This window comes from Crinia signifera, chromosome 1, assembly GCF_055691185.1.
Source record: "Crinia signifera chromosome 1, ASM5569118v1, whole genome shotgun sequence".
In the NCBI taxonomy this organism is placed as follows: Eukaryota; Metazoa; Chordata; class Amphibia; order Anura; family Myobatrachidae; genus Crinia; species Crinia signifera.
The window spans coordinates 433,314,830-433,339,847 of record NC_139217.1 but is presented as its reverse complement, the minus strand read 5'-3'; the positions used below and the strand labels follow the sequence as shown (position 1 = coordinate 433,339,847).

At 42.4% G+C, this 25,018-nt stretch overlaps 1 protein-coding gene across 2 annotated transcripts in view; it reads right to left on the bottom strand.

Moving 5' to 3' along the window:
- ADAMTS6 (ADAM metallopeptidase with thrombospondin type 1 motif 6) overlaps nt 1–25,018 on the bottom strand; it is a 288,122-nt gene that overhangs the window by 113,471 nt on the left and 149,633 nt on the right. For both annotated transcript variants that reach the window (XM_083152973.1, XM_083152982.1), the window contains exon 10: nt 4,153–4,299. In XM_083152973.1, coding sequence (XP_083009099.1) covers nt 4,153–4,299 — 147 coding nt within the window. The remainder of the gene's footprint in view (nt 1–4,152; nt 4,300–25,018) is intronic.

The following is a 25,018-nucleotide window of genomic DNA, read 5'->3' as shown; positions in this document are numbered from 1 at the left end:
TAATTCTGTGTATAAGGTTATCATAACCCGAGTCAGAGAATTTATATTTCCCACCACTTGGCAGAAATAACATTTTGTAACTCGTGTATTTTGGCCCTTTCTTTAGAGAACTGCTTCAAGTCGTTGATGTTTTTGGCTGCTATTTCTTGTATCAGGTCATGCCACAACACTTCAATAAGGTTAAGGTCAGGACTCTGAGTCCTTCATCCAAAAACACATTTCTTCTGCTGCAGGCATTTGCCTCTTGCACTTCTTTTTCGGAAACATCAGCTGATGGGTCAATACAATAACACGTTCCTGTACAATGTTCGTGGCACAATCCAGATTTCATTGCTTGATCAGCATCTATGAGTCACAACCATTCAGAGGATGCAAAGCATCTCCAGACTATCATCTCCCCATCATCTTGCTGCAGCTGCACGGTCCGTATAAGGTGCTTTAGACCAGGAGTCTCAATTCCAGTCTTCAGGTTCCACCAACAGGCCATATTTTGTGGATGTGTTTAATCATGCACATGTGAGTTAATCTATTTTTGCTGGGTCAGTAATGATGCTACCTGCTTCCAGGCAATGAATGGTCAAGGTTGAGAACCTTTTGGAATTTCATGTATTTTAATCTTAATGGTGGTAGAGCAGAGGTCTCTTCCATGATGCTGTATCTTCCCCTGCACATTATACATGTTTGAGGCATTCCTAATGCTAAAGTCATTAACCTGATGTTAGCCATTGCAGTGGAGAACTGTAGATCTTCTATTAATTATGCTAAGGACCTCCTCCTGGTCTACAGCACATCTGACTCCTAGGATAAACCTATTTGAGCTGTAATGGATACATTTAATTGTGTATATTTATATATTATCTTCATTACAATGGATTTATGGACCTAATGTTTACATAACTAGACTGAATAGACATATTACTAGAGTGCAGAGAACTGCAGTAAGGAACACCTCCCTTCCTGCTATAGGCAACCTTAGAACGACATTTCTCTACATACTGTCACACTGCATAGTTCTCATTGCATTGTGTACTGTTATTAAGCTCTCCTCCCGGATTCCCCTCAAGAATGTGCTCTTGTTCATTTTGAACCAATCAAGTGGGGGGTGTGAATGAGGACAAAGGAAAGTTACAACAGTGTACAGTAAGTTTATTGGAAACTTATTGTGAGTGGAGTTAATCATTAAAGGTCCAATATGGTTACATGTAGGAACCCCCAATGTTACAGCTAGAGGTGGTATTGAGCATTTAAAGAATATGTTATTTTAATAATTTCGGTAATGTAAAAACTGCAATGACGTGGAACTAGTTGGCCTCCGCTAAGACCATCCAGTGGAAAAAAGATCTATGCATCTGATATTTGACACATTTAAAACAACTTTACCAAATTGAACATTTTTACATGCTTGTTTGCTAGTTTTCCATTTGTGAGTTCCAAAAAAATATCCAATAATACACCTACGCTGGCATACGCTAAATGCCAAGTCAGAAACATTGCTGAATCATGTCCAGAAGTTGTGGTATGTTTTCCTGTGCCATGTCATTTGTTTATAGCCAAGAAGGTGCAAGAGAGATACAAATGTCTAGACTGGGGAAATGTAGTCTCAACATGGACGGCTAAGTCACTTGTTGGAACTGGGCACCAACCCTCAATCCGCGAGTATCTGATTAAAATGAATAATTATGACAAAAATCCCCAAACAAGTCACAAAATTTCAGAATCTACTAAATTGCAAATACTTAGTTCCTCCTGTGTTTAAAATAAAATGGTCTCCAAAAAAATGTTTCCACATAAACTCTCGTTTTCTTCCTGATGCCTCAACGTTTGCCAAAATAAATCTTAGAGAACAAGCTACTTTCTACATTTCGGGATCATCAGCCAAAAATTAATCAGGCTTTGCCCTACAGTCAACTATATTTTTGGCATAATAATAATATTTTTTTGTAAAGACAGAAAGATTTTTCAGAACCACTTGAATCGTTTTCTGTATGTAGTTAACAACATTAGAATGAGCAAGCCTTTTGTCATCAGTGCATCTACATCGGGCATGGCCAAACTATGGCCCTCCAGCTGTTGTGAAACTACAAGTCCCATCATGCCTTGCCACAGTTTTGCTTTTAGGGAATGCTAAAACTATAATAAGGCATGCTGGGATGTGTAGTTTCACAACAGCTAAGATGAGCGGGTTCAGTTTTACTCTTATCTCAAAGCAGGATCTTATTAGCTATCCAAAACACATGACAGCCGATAGCCAATCATGAAAATTGGCTGGCACCTGGCAAACTACCATATGATATAGCAATAGCGTGGGGTTTTTTTTGCGTACATCGCTCCCGGCGCTGTTCTCCTCTGAGATTTCAGGACTCCATAGTGCTAAACCGGCGTCACCATGACCTGCAGCCAGTTAGACCTGTACTTATCTTTTTGACTGACCTCTTTCGCACACCTCTGCCACCTTTATCCTCATCTATAGGTCCTTATCTACAGGTCATGCCAATAGCGTTCGCATTACATGCAGGTCAAAATCAACCTCAAGTTCCCGATCTTAAAAAAAAGATGAAGTTGTTGTCCACTGTTAGTTCTTAAGAGATTGATTATATTTGACTAGAATCTGTACAAACACACAGATAGGGAGCTTTTCCTCGACGTGAAACATCTGTATAGTTGACTAACTTTCAATAGTAATCCTACTTATAAAGCCAATATTCTTTCATTTTTGATATGTCTTGTTCTGTATATTAATTTTTGACAACTTTTTTTCATCTATTGAATAAAAAGTGTTTAAAAAAAATAAAAACAATATTCTTTCATTTGCTAGTTAAATACTATTGAACTGAAGTCACACTTTAAAATGAAGCAACTGAAATTGTTTTATCCAGAACACACCGTACGGAGAGCACACTCTTTCTTATATTAATAACGTTCACCATTACGATAATTACATTAAGTTGGTAAAAAGTAACAAAATAATGTAAAAAAAACATATAGTTATGCATAAAACAGGAGGAGATAGTGGACGCAAACTGTAAATTACCTTGTGTCGATGACTTGTCGACTATCCACCAGTGATGTTAGCAACCTTTTTATAGTGACCTCACAGGAAGCAGTATGAAAATCTCTGTATAATACCTTTTACCTATGTTTTACTTTAATTTACAGTTTTTATTTGTAAACATAAATACAAAGGTGACTAATGGGGCCAATACACAGGGTGGTTTCAGGGCATTTTAGAAAATGGCCCTACTTCACTCCGTGTGTAGGGGCTATAGCAACATCGATGAGCGGCCCGCGTGTCGCTATTGCCCGACGATTAACATCCAGATAAATCTACTTTATCGCCAGGCAGGGCCAGTGTCCTCACCGGAGAACACTGGCCCTGACATATCGCTCAGCACACAACGCTGACACATCACTGTGTACCAAGTGATCTTGTTGAGCGTTCTGAGCGATCTAGCATCGCTTAGAACGCTCAGCACATCTCCCCATGTGTAGGCCACATAAGCATTCAACATGACACGTCACACATTTGGTCTTCCAAAACCTTACATATTCTGTAACCATTCCATCACTTTCGTAGTCATTAGAGGGTAACTAGAGCTACAAAACAGGATTTTAATATGTAAAGGATGCCTTGCCTGTCTTGGTTTTCAAGAAATTGTTCATTGAGAAAGTTCAGCGTGCTTCAAATGTCCAAGTCTTTCGTTATTTTGACACACTCCTGCTGTTGCCTTGTTAACTGTGTAATTATTCTGTTTGATAAGTTTTTAATTCCCTATGATTGTAAAGAGAATCATAGCAAAATATATACATTGCATTATTTGATTAGAAAATTAACTCCCCAGAACATTTTTGCCTAACTGCATACGTTTAGAAGCAATAATCAATGAAATGACCCCTAAAGCAATGACGATTGTGAAGATAAAGTACATCGTAACATACAATAAAATTTTTTATTTCTGCTAAAACAGTAAAAAAAAATAATAATAATACAAAGTTAATGGATTAAAATGTGTTGAGATTTCATGACTTCTAGGTTTACTCAGCGACAACTGTGAACAGTTGTATCAACTTTTTACCGTCAACTGGTTAAACCTTGTAAATCCTTCAATGATATATAGTTAAAACATGTAAGTATAGAAAGCGAAGCGTACTCACTCTAGGAAGCTGGTGATATATTCTCTGCTACAGGCCGACCAGGAGAAAGGGTTTGTGTTAGACGTAATGTGAGCAGCCATTAACTTGGCGGCTTCATGACCTTTGGTCCCACAGGAGTTTCCGATTCCATCGTGATTCATGCCAAAGCTAGAACATACAAGATAGGAAGAGAACATGGGGACATAAGTGAGTGGGTACTGGGTCTGTATAACACCTTTGTCGAGAGATAATGTCAGAATCATCTGCGTCTCCATAAATATCCGTAACGGTAATAGTCACTACAAGCTCTTGGAAACATATACATATCTTTAAGTGTTTATAGTCACTATGGAAGAACATCAATATCTTCAAGAGGACATGACCTCGAATATATATTTGTACTACAGCGCTAAGAAAAATGTGAACAGCTCCGTCATAAAAGTCAATGGTGATTTCACTGCATATTTAAGAACACCACAGACTATAATATACGTATTAATTGCTAAATTATTTTATAGCCAGTAAGCTGGAGGTCAGAGGTTTACAAATATTAAATAACAGTTAACGGGAGTGCATTGTTTAAAAAATAGGAGACTTTCCACTAAGAGCTGCCATCTTTTATTCCGGGCTACCCACGATGAACTTTGTTTTTGAAGTAACCAACAGTGGGGGAAATGTATCAAAGTTTGGAGAGATAAATTGGGGAAATCTATAGTCCCAATCATTTAGCTCCTAATTGTCATTTTACAGGCTGTGTTTGAAAAATGGCAATTAGAAGCTGGATGGTACTGTAAATCTCCCCAACCTTTGCAAAAATCTCCCCCAGAATTGCAACACAACAGACTGTAACTGCTTATCCTGCTGTGCAACTCATTCGGTCATTGAATATTAAAATTTGTAGACTAGATTTTCTTGTATAAAGAGTGAAAAGAGTGGAGAAGAAGGCTCATTGCAACCAATCATCATTGAGAAAGCATTTATAGTATCACAAACAGGCTGGAACGTACCAAACAAAAACTGTGGTAAAAACCCTGTTCTCTGGGTTTTTACAGTGTTTTCAAATGTATTAACGCAGGACCTCACATTTGTTTTAACATTATAAGGGAAGGGTGACATTTAATAGGATGAGAGTTTTAGTAACTTTTCAAAATCGCCCATTATCGCACTTTTCAAAATCTCAGTTTTTTGCTGCAAATTTGCATATTTAATGAGCTGCGTATTCCAGGCAAAAAAGTGCGATTAAGTGCGATAATGGGCGATTTTTATTGATGAAAATGGGTGAATTTGAGGAAATGTGCGAATTTGTGTTAAAAAAAAGAAAATGGTGTGAGGTCTCCCCTCCTGAGCATAACCAGCCCCGGGCTCATTGAGCCAGACCTGGTTCCAAAAATACGGGGGACAAAAATTCTGGGGGTCCCCCGTATTTTGAAACCCAAGGTCCAGCGCTGCCCTCCCTTCTCCAGAGCCAGCTCACCCCGCACTGACAGCAGGCTTTCTCTGGCACTGCTAAGAGCTTTTGGGGGTATTCAATCCCGGGTTACGACTGTCGATCTGGCCTGACAGCCGTGACCCTGGCCTGTTTTCGTTTTGTTCGACCACAGATCGCCAGGCGCGATTCAATGTCCCACTTCGCGATCTGCGAAAAGGGGGCGTGTCTGCGTAAACGGCCGTGGATTGTTGATATTCGGCCGCGATCGCGACAATTGACGGCCGAAATCGACAAAACGGGCCCGACTGCTTTTAAAGTCGGGCCCATTCTGTCGATCTGCCTCTTCAATGCTGTCGGGAAAGACAGCATTGAATAGGGGGTCGCTGCTATTTCCTCCGTCATAAATAGTCACCCAGATTGAATACCCCTCTTTGTATCTCATTAAATATGCAATTCGGAAAAACAAAGTTTTTTGCCTAAAAATCGCACAAATCACATTTTCTCATCTCATTAAATGTCACCCTACGTTTGTATTGCACTTTTTTAAATCAAAATAATAGGGCAGTACAGAAGGGAAAAAATGGAGAGGGGAAGTATGAAAAAAAACATTGACAAAAAAATAATAAATATCTCACAAATTATATCAGACCGGAAGTTACGTTAATATTAAAGTCTGAGTCTACAGAAGACAGTGCAAACGGAGAACAATAAAGAGTTATATATTCACTGAGAACATAATACAGTTAAGTCAGGAGGGTTGCTGTAAATGGTCGAGTAACCCATATTATCAATAAAAAGAGACCAGCCAAACCACTTCATGACAATCTAGGTTGGAGAAGGAGAATATTTGGCACCAGTGGTCTCATATATAAAATGGTTGTGTATTTTGTTAGTTACGAATAGATCCAATGGAGGGAATTGTATCAGATTTTCACAGTTTGCCAATAATTGCTTTCGTGGCAATAAGGACATGTCCTAAGACGTACCCATCAGCCACTTTGAGATGTGTCAGGAAGATATGGAGCAGTGTCAGGGCTGGGTCAAAGAGAATGGGTTGGTTTACTATGATGCCCATCATCTGAAACACATCCTTTCAGAGAGGCTGCAGACACGGGCATGACCAAAATATGTTATAAACATCCCCGATGTCTCCACAAAATCTCCAACACAAGTTGGAAGTCTATGGCCTATGCAGCCTGTCCGGGGTGAAGTACGCCCTATAGATGAGTTTAAAAAACATTTCTGAATGTTTTATACAGCAAGAGATCCCAAAACATGACCTAAATACACTATTCCAATCTTCATAATCTAGGAGGACAGCCGGATTTTTGATATGGAGGGTAAAGCCAGATTGTCAGGACCCCCACATAGAGATACACATGCACTGGGTGGTGGTCCTGAGGACTGGTTTGAGAACCTGCGCCCTTTAACAACAGCACCGATATGACTATGTAAAAAGACATTGCAACAGCAAAACAGTTAATAAGATACCGGAACTTCCTACATGTTTTCATTGACTTGTAGCGTGATTTTCCTGAATACTGCACATTTTTCTGCTAACGATGACAAGGTATATCAAGAAATGTATCGGTAATTACTGTGCATGCTTACATCTGGGTCTGCTGCTTTGAAGATACAGTAACAGATAATTCTATGTTCTTGGTAGATCTTGTCATTTAAGGAAACATAACCTTGAATAAAAGTTAACTAAGGACAGGGGTCTGGTTCAGATGTGGTTGTAGGTGCGGGACATGCACAAAGTACGAATTTTATGTACTTTATGCATGCGCATGGCCCGTTCTTTGCATGGGCATTACAAGTCTTTGTCGAACGCAGGCTGGCAGCTGCAGGCTGGCAGTTATTAATAGTCTGCTGATGTTCAGAAGCGGTGCCGGTCACTGGTTCCCTTAAAAAGGGTTGATACCTTTGTTTTGGGGAAGTACCGGATCAGTCAGAATCGCCATCAAAACATAGGTCTCCTGGCACCTTAGTAAGAACTGTGGTGGCCGGGAACCCCATGGGATCCCACAAGTCAGCGGATTCTGCTTCCTACTTATATCAGACGCCTCTTGCTGCATTACAATACTAGTGAATTGCCAAGGAAGCAGCAGCAATGCTCACTCCAACCACATCTAAACCGAGGTCTAGAGTACAGTTGAATGGTTTGTGTGCAACCACACACACAGCAAACGTAGCAAGGCTATCAGCTACACACTGCTTTGCAAAACTGGCAACACTAAGAACTACACCAGAACTGTTGTGTCGCACCTGGGTTTTGGACTTGGCTCCAACCCGGATGCAACCCGGCAGATGTTCCCTTTTACACCGGCATCTCCCGGCATTATGCGAGCCCTGAGCCGGTGATTGGAGGTGACATCATTTCCAAGCGCTGGATAACCCTCCTGCCGGGAGCCCCCCGGCACCAATCGACATGTTGGGGCAAGCCCAGCACCTGGGAAAGTTACTGGGCTTCCCCCAGCATCCGTGCGCCCCCAGCTTCGTTCTGTGAGATGAATGGATGCTGCAAACAGGATTCACCTCCTCCCAGCCTCCCCTGCTGTCTGGATAGTTCAGCAGACAGAGGCAGAGGCTGTACATGGCCTGGACTGACCGCAGGACGCTGCGGTCTGGACCTATGAGATCCCCTATTGGTGGAAATGGGACCCGGGCTGGTTGACCTTGGTTACCCATTAACACGGCCCCTGATCCCGTGTCTGACCCTGAGCATTGACCTGGGGAATTGACCTGGGGAACAGGACCATGGTTATTTTGTTTTTACCCCATTTACAGCAAGTTCCTGCCCTGATTGTAGCGGCAATAACCTAGGTCGAGGCTCTGGTGCATCCTTACTCCTTGCCCTCACCTTGCTCAATTCCGTCCATCTTCTGCAAACTTGCTCCCTAACCCTACATTCTTTGGAGGAAAACTATATCCACTTAATGACAGCAATAGCACCTAAAAGCTTTCACAGATATATACTTGCTTATACAATATATGCAATTATTACATAAAAAGAAAAAGATTACTATCAGGCTCCAATGAATAGATATGTGAGGCGACTAGAGCAAATATAAAGGGAAATATGTGCAGAGATTATACAAAGGGATCATTAAACGCTCCTTGCTTTTCACACTGGAATATACGTTAAAATAATAATTTTTAGAACCTTGGGTTTCAATGCATTTACTGAGTGGAACATTTGGGGTGTTTTCCACAAGGATTACTGATATCGGAGATTGAACTTTCTTGTCTTAACTGCAACTTTTGTCACTTCAATTTCTCTCATTATGGTGGGGGGGGGGGGGGGGGGAGATGTATCAAGCATTGGAAGAGATCAAGTGGACAGAGATAAAGGGGGTGATTCAGGTTGGTTTGCAAACGCAAACTCCTTCTTTAATGGACAAAAACATGTGCACTGCAGGTGGGGCTGATGTAAAATGTGCAGAAAGAGTTAGATGGGTGAGTAAAATGTTTACATTGCAATTTAGATTTCAGTTTGAACACACCCCACCCAAATCTAACTCTCTCTGCACATGTTACATCTGCCCCACCTGCCGCACACATGGGTTTGTCCACTAAAGAAGGAGTTTGCTTTTGCAAACCAACCTGAATTAGACCCAAAGTACCAACCAATCAGCTTCTGTCATTTGACAAGGTTTGTCTTTGAAAAATAACAAGAGCTGATCGCTTGGTACTTTATCTTTTACCAAGGCTTGACACATCTCCCCCTATATCTTCTCAGAATCTGCTACTGTTCCAATTGCAAAGACATTCACATCACCAGTGATACATTGTGGCTACAAAAGAGCGAACAAATAACAAATCAAGCGTTATAGCCAACTCATTTTGCTAATGAGTTTAGTAACAAAATAAAACTGAAGGTTGGAAACTGTACTTTGTAATATGACTATATCCAACTACGAAGGGGCCAATTAATGAGCGTATCTTAGCTGTATAAAACTCATTTACTGTATATTCACAAAAAAAACCTCATATTAGTATATTGCATATAAATGGTCAATTGGCTCCTAATTGTCAGGTGTTTGAAAAATTAGTTAGGAGCCAATTGGCTGGAACACTATTTATCATATACAGATGGAGCGCCTGTGGCCTTTGCAGGGGGTGGCGGTGGATTCGCCATGCACCACCCCCGCCAGCCACTGAAAAGGGACGCGCGCCCACAAAACGCAAGTGTGTCCCCTTACAACGAGGCTCCCCCTGGGTCCCCGTCACCTCGCCGCCGGTCTCAGACACATTCCCCCTCCCCCAACCTGCTCACGCTCGCGCGTCCCAGTCAGAAGTAGCTCCGCCCACCAGTGGGAGTGGTCTGGTGAGCCCTGGCGCTGGATGAGCGGCGCTACATCTGTAAAGTGAGCTTTAAATAGCTAAAACTCTGTGATAAATGTGCCCCTGTTTTATATTTGTAGGTTTCTTAATAATATGGTAGCGTGATTTTTGAGGCTATATATCTAACAACCGTGGTGTCAAATCCCCTAGTTGAATAAAATTCGGTTCTAGTGGCTTTGAAGTTTTAAAATCGTAATGATGATGCCTGATTAAAACGTAAAACTTGATGATTTGACTTTTCCAGACAAAACAGAATCCTTTGAGTCATAACATCCTGTCACCGTGCTGCACCAAGAAGCCAGACAACCATAAATGCCTCAGACGCAATGTAGATTACATCTGTGTGCCCACATTACAGATTCTTGCAGTAAACATATAATTACCACTGGGTACACCACATCCTCTTGTGTGTCCAGACTGTCGTGTCACGGTGGACCAAGAAACTAAAGTGAGAATGGTTATTGATCTGTGTGATGTAAGCTGGTAAAGTGAGAATGGGTATCTGTGTGATGTATAGTATGCAGCCTGGCACCTGCCACCTGCAACATTACAGGTGTCACAAAATAAATTCCATACATATAAACGTGGGCTATTTCTAAAATCTGTTCTGGATGGAAAACATGCTGTGGTCTACAGCACCAAATCAGACAGCTGTTCTACAATTATATGAAAATGAATGCTGTGTTTCAGTGGCTATAGGACCTTATTCTGGTCTGTTTGCAGGCCCGTGTGCATTCGCACAGGGTCGATGTTTTAGCATTGGGCATGCGCATTTCTGCGCATGTGCATGCGCTTGATGCTTGCATTCATGGCAACCAAACTGGTCGTTGGGTGTGCACGCACCCATGCTTGCTGCTGCTTGCTTGCAGCGAACACGCATATGTGAGGTTGCTCAGAGCAACCATATCGGCAGACAGACATATGGACATGGGGGGGGGGCAGCATAGATGGTCTACAGACAGGGAGGGGGCAGCATAGACGGACGAACAGATAGATGAACAGACAGGGGGGGTTTCTAGGTCAGCAAGAATAAACAGTCCATGGGTGGGGTGCAGCATAGATGAATAGGTGGGGGATCATAGTCTGCTCGCCATCACAACCCCACCACTGGTTCAGGACAGCAGCAGCGACTCTTCACAGTAGCGCACGCAGGGGGGGTTTCTGAGTACCCAGAAACCCCCCCAGGAGTCTAAGGAACCTCAGCTGAAAGCTGAGGGTCCCCTCTTTCCATGGATATAAGAATTGTAAAAATTGGCCCTTGGGAACCAGAGATATCTGACTTCAAAGCAGTGGTCCCCATCCAAGCCTGTTAACTGTTATTCCCAGTCAGATATTTCAGGTTCTCTCTAACTTAGAGTTTTTCTGAGGGTATATTCCAAAAGCTGGGACTCTTCCCCTTTGATGGACACTAGTAGCTTGTCTCTACTGTTCCCAGAACCAGAGATATCAGCCTTCCAGCAGCTGGTTACTGCTCCAGCTCCACACACCTGGTATGTAGTTTTATATACTCGTTGGCAGATTGCTCTGCCTTCTGAACTCTGATCCCCTAGTCCCCAATACCATTTGGTAGGAGGGATTATCTAGTTTTTCCATTCCAATCTAAGAAATCTATTTCTGGGAACTGGAGATATCTGCAGTCAAGCAAGCTGTCCTCCCACCAGAAAATTATGAATAATAAGCCCACTCCACTATACACCCCTCCTCTGCATATTAAACATCCTCTACCTCCATGGAAGTTATATATCAGAGCCCCTTCAATCAGCCCAATGCCCCCTTCTCCCACCATCTGTGCTGTAAAGGGGTAATTAGTGGAAATTACTGATCCAGGCCCTACATGCTGAGCGGTTGATATAATACCCCCTACCACCCGCAGGACATCAAATCTTCCCCCACCCCTACCGCTGGAGGATCGGTAGGGGCCCCAATACATTGCTATGCCCAGGGGTCATACACTGCTGTTGACGCCCCTGTATGTATGTATGTATGTATGTGTATATATATATATATATATATATATATATATATAATTATTATTTATATACATTTCGTCTATCTATAATACTTTAACTGACTCGGCATATACTGGGTCACCTAAGTGTCCATCTCCGTGCTTTGCTCCGCCCCACTGGAAACCCCCTTCTGAAAATCCTGCGTTTGCCACTGCTTCATTCCCCTGCATGGAGAGGCTCCAGACAGGCTCCGGTAAGCAACACCCCCTCGTTCTCCTCTGCAGAGCAGCTCCATGTAGCGGCAGAGGCTCCTCCTCATTAGGATGACCATCGGTGCAGTCACCGCCATCGAAGGTAACAAACTGTGTTGGATGACCATCGATAATTTTAACGATCGATGATCATCCATTTTCCTTGACTGACTGGGCCAATCAGAATGTGGGGGCAGGGGATTGCCCCCCCCCCCCTCCCTCAGCCCCCGAGCCCCATAGCAGATGCATCCCCTCTATAGTTACACCACCGGACACATTAATTTGGTAGCAGTTGCACAACACAGCTAAAAGCGCACGGGCCAGTTGCCCTTTAGACCAAAAGTTACTAATTCCCTCTGTGCTAACCAAGCACAAACTCAATTAAGCTCCAAGAGTATATCAGTAAGCGTAGTTCTTTATTTTAGTAACACTCATGGAACGGAGTCTGAACAAAATAACCAAAAAGAGAATATATATTCATGTAGTCACAGAACACACCAGGGTAGCTTCTAACAAGGTTATTTGAGATTCTGCTAAAGAGCAGAACACAGAGGCCTGAACTGCACTTAAGGAACGTGTCAGTCCGTTAGGAATTTGGAAGGCATTTTATTGCATCAGGAGTCTTTAAAGCAATATTTCATCTCAGCCAAAATAATTTACTATAAGATTAACACTGACAAATTTGTGTATGCATGCTTTTTCTCTCTCCTGGCTTTTCCAGACAAGCCATTCCCTGCACCAGAACACTCAAGTGACATCTCAAAAGAATTTTCAACTTGTAAAAAGTACAAATGTGCATTGTACAAAAGGCTACTTTTTCCTTCAGCTTATTGGGGAGATTTATCAAGCAGTGCAAAGATTGGAGAAATTGTCCATAGCAACCAATCAGCGATGATTTTAGAAAATGTACATGGTACCTTGAAGCTGATTGGGTGACACAAACATTTTTCCCTTATCTCTCTTTACACTGCTTGATACACTGTGATGCAGAAGGCATTACATTATTCAATATGAAGTACTGTGCGGCACATAAATATAAACAATAGAAATGTATATAACGTGTTTCCCCGATAATAAGCCCTACCCCGAAATTAAGCCCTACCCTTGATTTTGGACACTGTTCCAAAATAAGCCCTACCCGGAAAATAAGCCCTATCAAAATTTCCATAGTGCTGTCACAGTGCTCCACCCCCGCTAACCCCCCTCACCTCCACGTTGCTTGTAAGGTGCCGCTCTGGCTTCTGCTCCCAGCCAGCTCCCGGTCCCAGGAATGCACTGCGGGCAGCGCGTGACGTCACCACGCATATCACGCGGCTGCAGCGGGCAGAGGGAGCCAGGCATGGAGCAGTGGTTAGAATAAGAATTCTTTATTGTTGGTGAGCATTACCCTACCGAATGTTATTGAAAGGAGGACTGGAGGCATGCAATGAAAGGAGTACTGGGGGCATGTAATGGCAGGAGGACTGGGGGCATGTAATTAAAGGAGGAATGGGGGCTGTTTAAAAAGGACTGGGGCATGTTATTAAAATAAGCCCTACCCCGAAAATAAGCCCTATGGTGTTTTTTGATGAAAAAAAAAAATAAGACAGTGTCTTATTATCGGGGGAACACGGTAGTAATGGACAAATTAGCTAAATCATTACGATTAGAAACGGTTGCATAAAAACGGTGCTGTGACATATACAGCAGTGGCTTTGTGACTTATTTTCTACAATATATATTGGAGAGAACATAATTTAAGTTTTTGCTCTCTGTGAATGTTACATACAAGGGGGTATAGTATTAGCGACGGTATTTCATTGCTGATGAAGGGCAATCCTATTAATCCTGATGCCGATGCAAGTATGCTCAATATGCACCCCACTGCCACCGTTAGCCATGTCTTGTTTATTAGTGATGCCATGAAACAAAATGGAGCACAGCATCCCACATGACTCCGTCGTCCCCCTGCATCAGCAAGTGTGAATGCCGGCGCAGGGTCCTGTCGCCCATCGGATCAGCTGGGTCCGCACGTGGTCTAGTGTGTAACCAGCTAAATAATTCTGGCTGGACAACTGGATTCTCTGAAGGCGAAGTTCTTCTTCAACAACTAATCATTGATAGGGAAGGATGAAAATATCAATGATGTATATTTTAGGGGAGAAAAAAAATAAATGTCCACCCACAAAAAATAAATAAGTAACTTGCTGTGGTAGAACATTAATATATGAGTGGATTCAATATTGAGGAGCAGGAAACCCAGACTTGCACTTATGGTTGGTTCTTTATTGACCCATCTCCCCAAGATAGAATACTGGCTTTAGTAATAGAACATTGGAGTGTATAAGGCATTCAGCTAGCATACTGAGCGTTCTACTTTTTATAGTATATTTTCCATGCAACGCTAATACATAATTCTCTTTTAATACAAACTGAACCACATCACAGAAGCAAAAACTGTTTTTCTAAGCTTCACATTTATGACATTTCAGCCTACTTATGCAATAAATCATAATGGCTGAAACCCCAAAGAAGGATTCGGTTCACATTTACAGAACGGGAAAGTTTTTCTAACAGAAACAGACACAAGACATAATAATCAAATTCACCGCATTAGGAGATAGACAGGCAAGTGGTAATGATTCGCACAAGTAAGAAAATGAATGGCTGCCTCTTTGTAAGGTGAAAATACAAGCGGAGAAACCAGCCGCACATGGACGGAGGCGGTCGGAAGTTTTTATGTGGTAATCGTATATTCTCGGGAGAGTAGGAAATAGCCATCGTGACTGCTAATGGCTGGAAGTCGAAAGTTGGCTTTTACGACAATGTACTATGTTTTTTTTAAATACAACTTTCTAGGACAAGAAAACGTAACAGTGTTACCAAACTTTAAAGCTAAAATGTAATGTGACTTAGGGCTCCTATGCTCAGGCATTGAAACCAATCGGTTAATAAACATTATTATAAACATTATTATGGGCATCACAGATGGTGTAATGTTAGCATTACTGCCTCACAGCACTGAGGTCATGGGTTCAATACCCACCATGGCCTGTGTGGAGTTTGTATATTCTCCCCGTGTTTGCATGGGTTTACTCCGGGTACTCCAGTTTCCTCCCACAATCCAAAAATATACTGGTAGGTCAATTGGCTTCCAACAAAATTAACCCTAGAATGTCTGTGTGTACAGGTGGTAGGGAATATAGATTGTAAGCTCCACTGGGGCAGGGACTGATGTGAATGTTCAACTATTCTCTGTAAAGCGCTGCGTAATGTGTGCGCTATATAAGAAACTGTTAATAAATAAATAAATAATAAATAATTATTCAAGCTTCCTAATCACAGATGAATACATATAGTCCTAAAAGTAATGCAAGTAAAAATGCAGCAGTGTTAACGGGCAAGCTCAATATGACGATGTGCTATGGCCACCCTTAAATACACTTTAAAGACTGAGGAAGATTTATCAAGTTGAGAAAGAGATTAAAGTGGATGAAGGCAAAGTGCCAACCAAGCAGCTCCTGCCATGATCAAATACAGCCTGTAAAATGGCAGTTAGAAGCAGACTTGGGAGTACTTTGTCAGTCTCTAAACTTTGATAAATCTCCCCCTTTATTTAAAAAGAGGATGAAGTACAACGTTTTTGTCTTCCACTGTAAAGAAAATTTGAAGCTCCATTTGTGAAGTACCTTTTGAACAGTATTATCTAGACTCACTGGAAGGTATTTCACATAGATTTGTGCTTCATTGGCAGTAGTTAAAGTGTGTGTGTGTGGGGGGTGGAACTAGTTTTACCTCCACTATAGCCCTACACAGTAATTCCAGCAGAAAAACACCACCAACATCAATAGACGATGCAGCCACATCCAAAATCCCCCTTCCTAAAGACCTGGTTCCTTCATTATTCTCTTCCACCTGTGGCCCACCCCTCCTGGCACTAACATGAGTTCCACCACCTCTCTTATTATTTATTTATTTATTTATTAACAGTTTCTTACAGAGAATATTTGACCATTCACATCAGTCCCTGCCCCAGTGGAGCTTACAATTGTACTGTATTTTTGTTATTTATTCAATGTTATGCCAAGTTTTGTCTCCCTGTATTGTTCCTTTGTACGGCGCTGCGAAACACTTGTGGCGCCTTATAAATAAAATTATAATAATAATAATAATAATAATAATCTATATTCCCTACCACATGTACACACACACACAGACATTCTAGGGTTAATTTTGTTGGAAGCCAATTAACCTATCTATAAAATTTTGGATTGTGGAAGGAAACCGGAGTACCCGGAGGAAACCCACGCAACCACGGGGAGAATATACAAACTCCACACAGTTAGAGCCATGGTGGGGATCAAATCCATGACCTCAGCCCTGTGAGGCAGTAATGCTAACCATTACACCATCCGTGTTATGATTAGCATTAAAGTAGTCTCTTGGACCACTTTAAACCCTGTTCATTGGGATATTTGTACATAAATGTGGATTTGTCAGCCTGAGCCGGTAAAACAGTCGGGGGGGGGGGGGGGGGGAAATGTAATAGGATGAGAGATTGAGAAAGTGAGAGATTTGTTAGGAAATCTCCCGCTTTTTAAAGCGGAAATCATTTACACTGCAAAACCAGTTTGATTTTGCAGTGTAAATGGATTGCCGTTTTAAAAATACTGGAGGTTTCTTACCAAATCTCTCACTTTCTGAATCTCTTCCTATTACATTTTACCCTAGGTGCGGTGGACGAGGTAGAAAGGAGCCATGCAAGCTCTCATGTTCACCCATTCTCCACCTGTATGATTACTAGAAGATGGGCACACTATCATTATACTGTACCTGCTCTGAGAAATGACACGTCCTGTCCTCTCTTGATGCGCAAACTGTCCTCACAGAATTTTTTTATGTTCATTTCTCCTGTTTTATAGGTTCTAAGCTGTTTTTATCCTTGCCTCTGTGGCTGCGGAACTTGGGGCACATTATAAATAAACTTATAAGCTTTGATAATGATGTTGATGATGATGATCATTTTTAAGGCATAAAGTGACTAGACATAGGTGAAAACAGGGCATGCATAAAATAGGTACTTAGACTACAGGCAGAAGTGCCAGCAAGATATTGGGTGTGGGTGGAAGTGAGGGGGTAGAGTGGTCACTGGAGGGGGTATGTCCCATTCTGCTGTATATAACTCTGGAGCGCATTGGTAATGAGGTCCAGCAACAGTGGCGTAACTATAAATTTTGCTCCCCCCAAGCCAAATTAGATTCAGGTGCCCCCCCCCCCCAGTAATGCCCCTTACGCATTACACCACACACCATAATGCCAATGACACTATACGTCGCATATTGCAATGTAATGCCCCTTCACTATATGTCACATCGCAGGTAAATAGACCTGTCCCAGCAGCAACGTCAGCATGGAGATAAGCAGCACGAGAGGACGGACAGTATCACTCATCCTCAACAGCCGCCCTCATGCCACCCTAAAGCAGCACTGGCTGAGTGACTGTGTGCCACCGCATTATATAGCCAGTCCCTGGATAAAATTCAAATTACGCCACACAATAAAAGCCAAAAAAAATCACATTACACCACATAGTACAGGGCTGGGCAACAGCGGGCCTCCAGATGTTGATGAACTACACATCTCAGCATGCCTTGCATCAGTTTCAGCAGAGCCACATAGCAAAACTGATGCAAAGTATCCTGGGATGTGTAGTTCATCAACATCTGGAGGGCCACTGTTGCCCAGCCCTGGCATAGTAGGAGCCAAAAATCATATTGTGCCGCACATTAGTGGACAAAAATCACATTACGCCACATAGTAGGAGCCAAAAAAATCACATTATGCCACACAGTAGGAGCCAAAAATCACATTACGCCACACAGTAAGAGCCAAAAATCACATTACGCCGCACAGTAGGAACCAAAAATCACATTACGCCGCACAGTAGGGGCCAAGCATCACATTATGCCACACAGTAGGAGCCAAAAATCACATTACGCCACACAGTAAGAGCCAAAAATCACATTATGCCGCACAGTAGGAACCAAAAATCACATTACGCCGCACAGTAGGGGCCAAGCATCACATGATGCCACACAGTAGGAGCCAAGCATCACATTAAGCTGCACGAGAAGGTGACAGCTAGGCTGCGGCAGGAAAGGTGATGGCTAGGCTGCGGAGGGGAAGGTGATGGCTAGGCTGCGGCAGGGAAGGGGACGGCTAAGCTGCGGCGGGGAAGGCGACGGCTAGGCTGCGGCAGAGAACTTGATGGCTAGGCTGCGGCAGGGAAGGTAACAGCAAGCCGGCAGGGAAAGTTAGTGTTAGGCTGCGGCAGGGGAGGGTACAGCTAGGCTGCGACAGTTAAGATGATGGTTTGGCTGCAGCAGGGGAGGTGATGGTTAGTCTGTGGTATGGGGGTTATAGTTAGGCTGCACACTACCTACTATGTCCCCCCTGTGCAGTCACAGTGATACCTCTATGGAACAGCCAGCTATTAAATCACCCCATCCCCGCTGCTGTCACAGTCACATAACCAGCCATGGCCTGTCACTACCCTCTCATCTCAGCCTTTGCAGGACTGTAGTATGTTAAATACCTTTTGTGGTTGAAGTGTGGCAGCACAGTACTCGTGGTTAGAGAGGTGTGCAGCCGGCCGAGTCAGTCTGAGGGAGCACAGAGCTGGCAGCTGGGAGTCAGGGACAGGCACTCCCACAGCATCTGAGAATAAAGCCTCTTCTGCTGGAGCCGCCGTCATTTCAAATCCGGTAAGTGACGCGGGGCCACACAACTATCGTCTACAGACTCCTCACTATCCAGGGGCTCCCTCAAGCCACCGCGGGGTCTGCAGCATTATAGCTGCGCCACTGTCCAGCAATGCTGGGTGCATGACACTATAGAGTTCTTGGCCTGGGAAGTTTCAACTCCCTTATCACTGTTATCCTGCTTACACGCTAGATAAAATAACTGTAGACCTGAAACTACATATTTGAAATGCTAAAACATCCTGCAGGTTAGTTATTTACTTATCGTTTTTCACAGGTCGGACATTGTATTCAGCTGATGTTTTACTAGTTTATATTAAAGATGGTCTTTTTATTATATCTTTGGGAGATGGGGACGGAAATGTTATACTTATCAATGGGAAAGTAAAGCGAAAGCTGAACCGCCTCTAATGACATCATCCCGTTCAACTAAGATTTATGCTGGATTTGGACTCTCTTCTTAACCCTTTAAGTGCCAAGCGAATTTGTCAAAATAGGTGTGAGAATTGCCAAGCAAGCATTTTTTTCATCATAATGACCTGTAATGTTTGCCTTATATAAGAAATATAATCCCTATTTACACAACATTTTTAATTTGAATTTATATAACTAATGTGAGCAACGCTGGCTTCTTTAGCGGAGATTTTGCACATCTCTCACTGCAGGTAAGGGTAATGGAAACCCTTGATAAAAAGTACTGTATATATATATATATATATATATATATATATATATATATATATATATATATATGCATTAGGTGCATATCTATAATTGGTACTTGTGTATTATCACGGCGCCCCCGATATGTGATCGCGCAATTTTTCATTGCATCGCATGCCATACACCCGATGCACTGCGATGCGATTTTAGCCCCCTATGCGATGAAAAATTGTATAAGCACCCTAATGGGTGCTTACAATGTTAAATGCACCCCCACGGCACCCCCCAGTATAAACGTGAACCCGAAGCGTGGCGAGCGCAGCGAGCCCGCGAGGGGTGGAGGTACGCGTCCTACGACCTTTTCATACCCCCACTATCCACGTCGGCGTGGAGTTGATTGTATAAAGTGTGGCGAGCGCAGCGAGCCACCGAGCCCAAAGCATGGCGAGCCCCGCGAGGGGACGCGTATACCTTTGAAGTTATGCGTGTCCCCTCACGGGGCTCACTGCGCTCGCCACGCTTCGGGCTCGGTGACTCGCTGTGCTCGCCACACTTTATAAAATCAACTCCACGCCGACGTGGATAGTGGGGGTATGAAAAGGTCAGAGGGCGCGTACCTCCACCCCTCGCGGGCTTGCTGCGCTCGCCACGCTTCGGGTTCACGTTTATACTGGGGGGTGCCGTGGGGGTGCATTTAACATTGTAAGCACCCATTAGGGTGCTTATACAAGTTACAATCGCATCCCATCGCATCCCATCGCATTGTATGGCATTGTATGCCATATACAATATACAATGCCGTACAATTTTAAAATTGTATGACATTGTAGAACATCGTGCGATATCGATGCGATGGGCGCCGTGATAATACACAAGTACCCTATAATTAAAAAAAAAGTGAGATTGCAGCCCAACGATTCACTAGGAAACTCTCCATGCTTCTGAGACAGAAATAAAACCTGGTGAAAGGTCTGGTCCACAAAATGATCGCCTCACTTATGTTTATGGAACAATCCATGCTACAGTAAGCGGGAGATTCTATGACATAGCAGTCCGGAACATTCATTTTGACTTTGACCATGGATCTTTTGGTGTAAAAGCTTCACACAAGTCTCTACACACAATACATAAAAACCATAAATACCAGTTCATTTTGGCTGCAACAAGACATCTTTTATTACGTTCTTCACCTGTTTGTAACCATACAGACATAGATTTCCGCAAATAAAAAGGAAATACACGTTGTAAAAAAATCAAGAAGTCAAATAAAAGCTGAATGCTGTTTTTACAGAAATATTTGCACATTTATCCCAGCAACAAACACTCTGAAGTTATCACACATACAGCCAGATGTACCATGCTCCAAAAAGTAGTAAACAACTAGCCAATCAGTTCCTATCTACCATGTTACAGGCTGGATTTTAAAAACCTCATTTAGGAGCTGATTGGCTGGTTGTTTATCACTCTCCATTTTATTACTCTTTGAACCTTGATGCATCTGGTGGTCCATAACTATTAAGATTCAACTGCTAGTCCTGAAGTAATAATCTGTGCAAATCGGGAAATGTTCTACCCGGCTGTACAATAAAATAATGCAGTGAAAAGTGTTGATTTTTACTCTTATTTCATTCTGTGTGAGGGACATTTACAATGTATAGTAATATTATAAATATATTTGAATATATAGTAACCTATATTATAAATATATAGAATGTATAGTAACCTATATTATAAATATATTTGAAACTGCCAAAAACAATATCACACCCACTGTGTTTGCATCATGCTCCAGTTTTCACTGGACACCCAGTGGACCCTCTAACATTAACACCTCCCAACTCTGAGCTAACTACTGTCTAATTCCTGTGTGCTGTTACTTTGCCATCTGATCCCATTTAGTGATTCCTTGACAGCTTCCTGTGTGGTACTGTTTTCAGTGTCAGACGTTCCCGCTGCAACCTCATTTCCTAAAGTACCCTTTTCCTTTACTAGAACACAAGTCTGCTGCCCTTTAGAGCGCTTTCGATTCAATGCCGCTATGACGATGGTGCTGCAATTGTGTCAGATGTTTCAGGAAAGCAATATCACAAAACTCTTTAATGTGAGTGTAAAAAGGCTTACATGTCCTAGCCTGCTCTTCCCCCAGGAATTTCCTCACTCTCCAGACATAGGCTTCAAACCTCTTTCATTAATCAATCTTCTGTTTTGCAGCAGTATGAAGACCAGACCAAATAATGCAGTATCTGAATATATAATAATAGCGTCTGCCGCTACCACCAGCGTACTGGGAGAAAATGCATTGAATAAGGTGATTTAAAATAAATAAAAAGATCCAAGTACAACTCAACTGGTGGTACTAGGTTTAGTAGTCTAGGGCAATTGTTTTTCTATATTAATAGTTGGGTGGCCATTTTTTTTTTGTCAGGAGCTAATTAACCAGCCAATATATTTTTGGATTGTGGGAGGAAACCCATGTAAGCTTGGGGAGAATATACAAACATCACACAGTTAGGACCATGGTGGGAATCGAACCCATGACCTCAGTGCTATGATGCTAACCATTACCCCATCTTTATGCCTGTATATGGTGTGTTGGAGAGGTCACTAATAAATGTATAATGTCTGTCTATAGAGAGTAAAGATGACAGTAAAGAATACACATTTATGTGCCGGAAAAACCGAGACACCCAACTAGTGATACATAGGTCCAAATTCCATTTGGATTGCAAGTTCAATATAATGGGGCATGGGATTTAGGAGCTCGCTGAATAGTGTAGACCAGCGGTTCTCCAACCATGGGTCCTGACCCCAAAGTGGGTCCTGACCTTCTCAGCATGGGGTGGCGACTTCATATTGCTGACCATGAGGCTGATGACTTTTCTAACCTCAGTCAGTGATTCAAGGAGTATGTTGAATTGTCTGTTATTTTAGACTCCTCCCATCATTTTGTGCCTCCACAATGCTGCCGTGTATGTGCGGTCTGCTGACCTTCTGTAGTAACTTGTTGGGGTCCTGTCATTATCTTTATTGTCTGATGGGGTCCCAGAGCAAAATAGTTTAAGGACCACTGGTGTAGACTAAGCTTCCTGAATAATAGCTCACAATTCCCTAATATTTGCTGATGGTGGAACCCTGTTATTGATGGCATGTTGAACTCTAACCACCATGTGTTTTATTGGGTTCAAATCCAGTGAACAAAGTGGCCAACACGATGCTACTCCTGAAATAATCTGGTGATTACTGACCTGTGCGGTGGTGAAGGAGCCCGCTTCATTCTGAATAAATGCATGACATGAATGGGTGCAAATGGTCCATAATAATGGTTACATAGAATCTGCCGGTCTGTGATGTCTGCAGATATGTCAGGAGTTCTAATGCATGCCAGTTAAACACCCCACTCCTTAGCACAGCCACTACCACCCTGGACTGTTCCTTTTTTGGTATGCAGAGTCTATTGCCTGGTCGTTTTTTTTTAGATGTGTGTAAATAATTAATCTACCCAAACCAGCTGGAACTTCATCTCATCGGGCCAGGCTACACGATTCAAGTTATCTTGCGTCCAATGGTTGTTGCAGGTGAAAATCCAGATTCCGGAGATAAAGTGACCCACCTCCTTGGCACCTACTATTAAATTTGCTTCACTGCAATTTATAGGACAACAGATTGAAGAATCCCTGCCTAGATATATTCCTTCAATTGTGGAAGATACCATTCGCCCACTCGCTTGCACAACTTGTAATCTGTCTGTCTCCCCTTCCTACTAGATTGTAAGCTCCTCCGAGCAGGGCCCTCTTCCCTCCTGTTGTCAAAGCCCTCTTCTCTTCACATTTCACTCACAGCTCTCCTATACTCCAACACTCAGTGACTATCTTCGTCTGCATACTCATCTCCATCATTGGCATCAAGCCTCTAGTTGTATGTTGATTGAGTCCTTACTACTTACATTTAAGCTGTAATGTGTATTGATCTGTGGCGCTCTTTATTTGTACTGTATTCTTGTTATTTATTCAATGTTATGCCAAGCTTTGTCTCCCTGTATTGTTCCTTTGTACGGCGCTGCGAAACACTTGTGGCGCCTTATAAATAAAATTATAATAATAATTATAATAATTTAAGGTGGAGTTGGGTGGCTTGTACATCGCTCAGTGCGTATATGCTCAAAATGCGCACACACGCAGTTGCATGCGACGTCGTCAGGAGCCGGAGCGTGTGAAATAGCCCATAGAGGGTACACACGTGAGATATGCACTATTTTCTATGCGATTTTGCTTCTGTAAGAAAAATCGACTTGAAATATCAAATGAGCATCGAAACTTTTTTTTTACATTCGATGCAGATTCGATGCACAATGCACGCTGTCCTGTAGTGTAAATCGAATAGAAAATAGTTTTGGCAGGCAAGACTATATAGTACAGATCTGTAATATATTGTCAAATTGAATGCATTTTGCATACCATCTGATTCCATCCCAATCGAATCGGGATCGAATCGCAAGCAAAATCACACTGTGTGTACCCACTATAAGTACCAAGGGTACACTCCCAGAGATTAAAGTCTTCTCTTATGTACATGGACTTGACTTAAACCAAATTTAAGGGTCTTATTATGACATGTCATCAAAATTTAACTGTGAATATTTTACCATATAACTTAACTTTTCCAAAGGGCTTATTGCAACGTTAAACCAAGATTGTATCCGTAAGCATAACTGCAATTATGGTAAGGTCTGGAAGAGGTAGACGAAGCTGAGAATGTGACTGACACCTCCAGTGTAAGATACGGAAAAGGAAGCATTTTCCAGGGTAAAATAAATTCTTAAACAAGAGGTCGTGAACTGAAAGCTGCAGGGGGTGAAATGGGAGAATAAAGAAAACCAACTGTGAGCTCTGCAGACACGGCTAGCTCTGGAGCAAAGAAACACAACAGCGACGTGTCAGTGCACAACGTATGGCACATGTGTTCTATGGAACAGCTCAAACTGTGTGTTTGTGTCTTGGTTGTGAATGCTACTGTTCCCATAGGATACCTATGCTTGCAAATAAGTGATTGCTAGGCAGTGAGTATCTGTAACTGGAGGCAGAAGAACAATTCTAAAACATAATAGTACACCATGTCCAAGACCCCATAGGACAGTGTTTTTCAACCACTGTGCCGTGGCACACCAGTGCACCTTGAGCTGTCCCCAAGTGTGCCCCCAGATCTAGAGATGCCCAAACCAGTTTACAGCCACCACCAGTTCAACTGTTATTTACTGGTCTCTTCTTTTCATGTAAAGGGCCAATGTATTTTATTTTTATTACCTGTGGGGACCAGTGTGATTGTTTTTAATATGGGGGCCAATAGGTTGTTTTTTTCTGTGGGGGCCAATATGTTTTGCTCTGTGGGGATCTCTTGGTGTGCCTTGGCAATATTAAAATCTTATTTAGTGTGCCGCAAGGTAAAAAGGTTCAAAATCACTACCATAGGATAGCATAGCACTACCATAGGATAGCATGGTGAGCCCAGCTA